At 39.0% G+C, this 3,940-nt stretch overlaps 1 protein-coding gene across 1 annotated transcript; it reads right to left on the bottom strand.

The window, feature by feature from the left end:
• Nucleotides 1-1,813: 1,813 nt before the first annotated feature.
• LOC102405686 (ubiquitin-conjugating enzyme E2 variant 1-like) lies at nt 1,814-2,279 on the bottom strand (the record flags this gene model as incomplete). The annotated part of the gene is made up of 2 exons (XM_044937143.1): nt 1,814-1,885; nt 2,082-2,279. Coding segments are annotated over 2 exons (270 nt in total), but the record flags the coding sequence as incomplete, so codon positions are not given.
• Between the last annotated feature and the right edge of the window lie 1,661 nt (nt 2,280-3,940).

Below are 3,940 nucleotides of genomic sequence, written 5' to 3'. Positions count from 1 at the left end.
TATGACGTCTTTGTGAAGATCTGTCTGCTTTTAGTTTAAACTGGAAAACATTATCAAGGTTCATCAAAATTAAAGGTGGGAAAACATAGGTTCTTCTTATGCCTTAAACTTATCAGAAAATGTAAGACTGCTTTATCACTAATGGATTTGCTTCAGAATAATCATGTAAAATGGCCCTATCACTGCTCTATTTAACAAGCTGTTTCCCTTTGTTCAAGAGTCTTCAAATGAGAATGGGGATATATTCCAGTCCATTTACATTGCTTATAAATCAAGCAAATCTTCTCCAAAGGAAGAGTTTTATTTGATAGAAGAAAATGTTTTAAAGTAAGGCAAACCTTCTGATTTATACATTCAATTGGAAATAAATGTACACATTCAGTTGGAAACCAACCTCTGAAACTGTTTTACCTGAAGAATTACTAAGAAGGTGGTAACTTTTCCAAGAATGATTTCCCCAGGAAATTGGATCATTTTAGAAAAATGGAAAATATCATGAATGGCATGTGGACTGGCCCTGCAAAATTAAAAGCTGAACACTGTATCCACTCTGCCTGGGTCAACAGGGCAGTGGTGCTGGCTCTGTTACATTACATTAAGGTCATTGTTACGGGTCATGAGGGGTTAACCACAAAATGCAAGGCAGAGGCATGGTTGGATAGGCTCTGTCAATCACTGTGAATTTATGTAGCAGGCTTACAAGGTATAAAATGATTTTGTCCTTAATCCCAGGGCCCTGGGTAGCACTGGTGGACTGTACAGTGACATTGAGAATTGGCATCGTAAAGTCAACACAGAATAAGTTCTCTGAGGCTTCATGAAGTCTGGGACTATAGTTGCTCTAACAATTCATTGTAATGTAAATGGAGAATATATTTAATCTTATATGTCAAACATTGATCAATCAGTTAATAGTGGCTATCAAGGGCTTTGTGTTGAGTAGGATTCTTAGGCTTATCTAAAAGGAGTGTTGAGATTAGGTAGCAATATATGCCATAAACCTGAGAGTAAGAAGTGGGTGCAACTTTGCCGATAGATTGCCATTCCTGGTCTGGGAGTTGCTGCTGTCTCTTAGGCTGTGACCTATCTTGCCTAGCTAGCTCCTTATTGATTTTTTTTTATTTTATTTTTAATTTTGCTTTTATTATGACTGTGCTGGGTCTTTGTTGCAGTGCGCAAGCTCTCTAGTTGCCCTGCAGCATGTGAGATCTTAGTTACATGACCAGGGATCGAACCTTTGCCACTGGACCACCAGAGAAATTCCCCTCTTTGATGTTTAACAAAATTCTCTCACCCAAGTTAGGACCAGAGTCAATTATTCCCACAAATTTATGAAAACTTTGAGCGGAATCTGGCCTTTGAGACTAGTGTACTTACTTTTCTACTTGTTGATGGGATCACCCCTTGAAAGTTAGAAGAGAATGTGGTCATATTATCCTTTCTTTCTGAGGCTCACTGTATTGTGAGACTGGCTTCTGCAACCAGCGTGCCACAACCTTCTTGAGATGGGTAGCTAGTCAGTCTTTATCTTTAACTGCCAGTTAAATTTAACTCCCCAGATTAGTCAGATGGCCTCACACATCTACTTGCTTGAATATGTGATTTTATTGTTGTTATAACACAACTTGTATATTTAAAATGGACAAAAAATTAGTATCATTTACACTATCTTAAGATAAACTTTGAATGGGAGCTTCTTTTCTAGTACTTTGAGGTCTACAAGACATATCTAGAAAATTTACTACTGTGGAAAATGAAGACTGCTTAAATTGAATGGAGGGAGTTCGAGAGGGCCTATGGTTTTTCTTTTTGATTAATTGCTATCACACTTTCCTTCAGGTAGCTGAGGGAGTTTCATATTTTCTTTAGACATCACTGGGGCTTCCTTGGTGGCTCAGATGGTAAAGAATCTGCTGGAAATGCAGGAGACCTGGGTTTGATCCCTGGGTCAGGAAGATCCCCTGGAGAAGGGAATGGCAACCCATTCCAGTATTCTTGCCTGGTGAATCCCATGCACAGAGGAGCCTAGTGGGCTATAGTCCATGGGGTTGCAAAGTTGGACAAGACTGAGTGACTAACACTTTAGACATCATTAGATGCTGAAGCTCTTGCAGGAAAACTTTTATGCTATACGAATTCTGCCATTTTGCTAGCACTGATAGGGCTCTTGAGTCTACCAATCCATCAGAACTATTAACTCCATTCATATTAGTTTTTAGTACAAATCTTACAAAAGTGTGTGCTTCTTGGTATTTAGGGTCACGATCTATTTTAAGGGTGTATATTAATCATCGGGGCCCATGGTGGCTGCCATCTTGCATTGCTGTCACTCAAAGGCCAGCACCTAGATTGTGCTTTGGAATGATTCTTTTCCTAGCAGCAAGTATCTGCTTGGCTCAGATCTGCTTGATCTCTTTGGTGGTCAGAGACTCGTGTCTGTTTCCTGTCCACCTTGTCCTATACTTTTTATTATGGTGGATCTCTTGGCCCGAATTGCTGGCACAGAGCTTTACCAACCATGCTGTCATTTGGCAGTTGACCACATCAAATTCTTGTTACCTGCTTAGACTTTGGCTCTCTCTCTTTTTTTTCCCATAAGCATTGGTATATATGCTCTCCAGGTTTTTATTTCTGTATCTACTCAGTTTCTGGCCCATTGCTCTTTATGGATAGCTATAAATTTCTCACTTATAACTCATTGCCTCCTTCAACTTTTAACCCATTAGTTGTTTTAGACTGAATTTTACATCTTGTGAAAACACTTAGTTCCAGTTCCTCACCCTCTCTCCGTGACACATAGTTACCCAGTATTGACAAAAAGCTATCAGGTGAGTTAGGAGTGGGCATGGGGTCAAGTGAATGATGGTTGTGGCCTGTCCCATAGAATCAACACAATATCATCTTCCAAAGAAATTTGGGTCTTCTGAAGCCAGTCTGAGGCATTTAGACCAAAGTAGCAAGGCTGCAGGCTCCAGCAGTCTCTTTTGGCTGGCTGAAAATATCATACTTAAATTTGAATCACATGTATCAACATGCATTCAAACCTAATCTTCCAATTAGGTTTAACATATAAGTACACTACCATGTATAAAATAGAGGTGAGATGGTGGTGAGGAGGGAGATCCAAGACAGAGGGGTATATGTATACTTACTCACTGATTCACTTCATTGTACAGCAGAAACCAATACAACATTGTAAAACAATTATACTCCAATTTAAAAAAATAAAACAGGCATTCAACTAGAAAAACAGAGATGGAACAGTGGAAATAGGCTTATAGGTTTGTACTTAGAATAAGTCAGTAATTCTTTTAAAATATAGGGTTGTATACTATGGTGAAGTCACTTTACATTCATGCTTGTGTGTGTGTTCAAGATATAATTTAAGAGCAAAAGGGGACTTTAGGGATCATATAGCCCAATCTTCTAATTTTACAGATGAAGAAACCAAAGCCTGGAGAGGTTAAGTGGCTTGTCCAAGGTCACATAGTTGGCTAGTAGTACAGCTAGGACTAGAAAGAACCCAGGTCATTTTACATGCATTCCTTTTTAGGCACTATTCTGTCTCTCTGCAGTTGCATTGTTTTCAAATTATGAGTGACTCAGCTCACTTCAAAGGGCATAGAACTAATTTCCTTCTTATTGAAATGAGGCAGTCACAGGGTTTCACACAAGAAAATTGAAAAATGATATATGTGACTTATTTCTTTGTTCCTTTCTGTTTTTGTCTCTTGATCGATAGGCAAAGGAAGCTAGGAGAAATAGTTGGAAGCAAGACAAGGCAATCCAAATGCTTCCAAGGAGCAGAGGGCTCATACATTAGGGAAAGCAAACTAATATCTGCTCATTGTTGGAGTGAAACCAGGCAATCATATGTATCTGTCTCATTAAAGAGGTAGACCAAGGTTGTAACTATCAGGATCTCTGCTTCTAAATTGCT

This window comes from Bubalus bubalis, chromosome X, assembly GCF_019923935.1.
Source record: "Bubalus bubalis isolate 160015118507 breed Murrah chromosome X, NDDB_SH_1, whole genome shotgun sequence".
Taxonomy (NCBI): domain Eukaryota; kingdom Metazoa; phylum Chordata; class Mammalia; order Artiodactyla; family Bovidae; genus Bubalus; species Bubalus bubalis.
The sequence above is the reverse complement of the archived record's forward strand: the minus strand, read 5'-3'. Positions and strand labels throughout refer to the sequence as shown.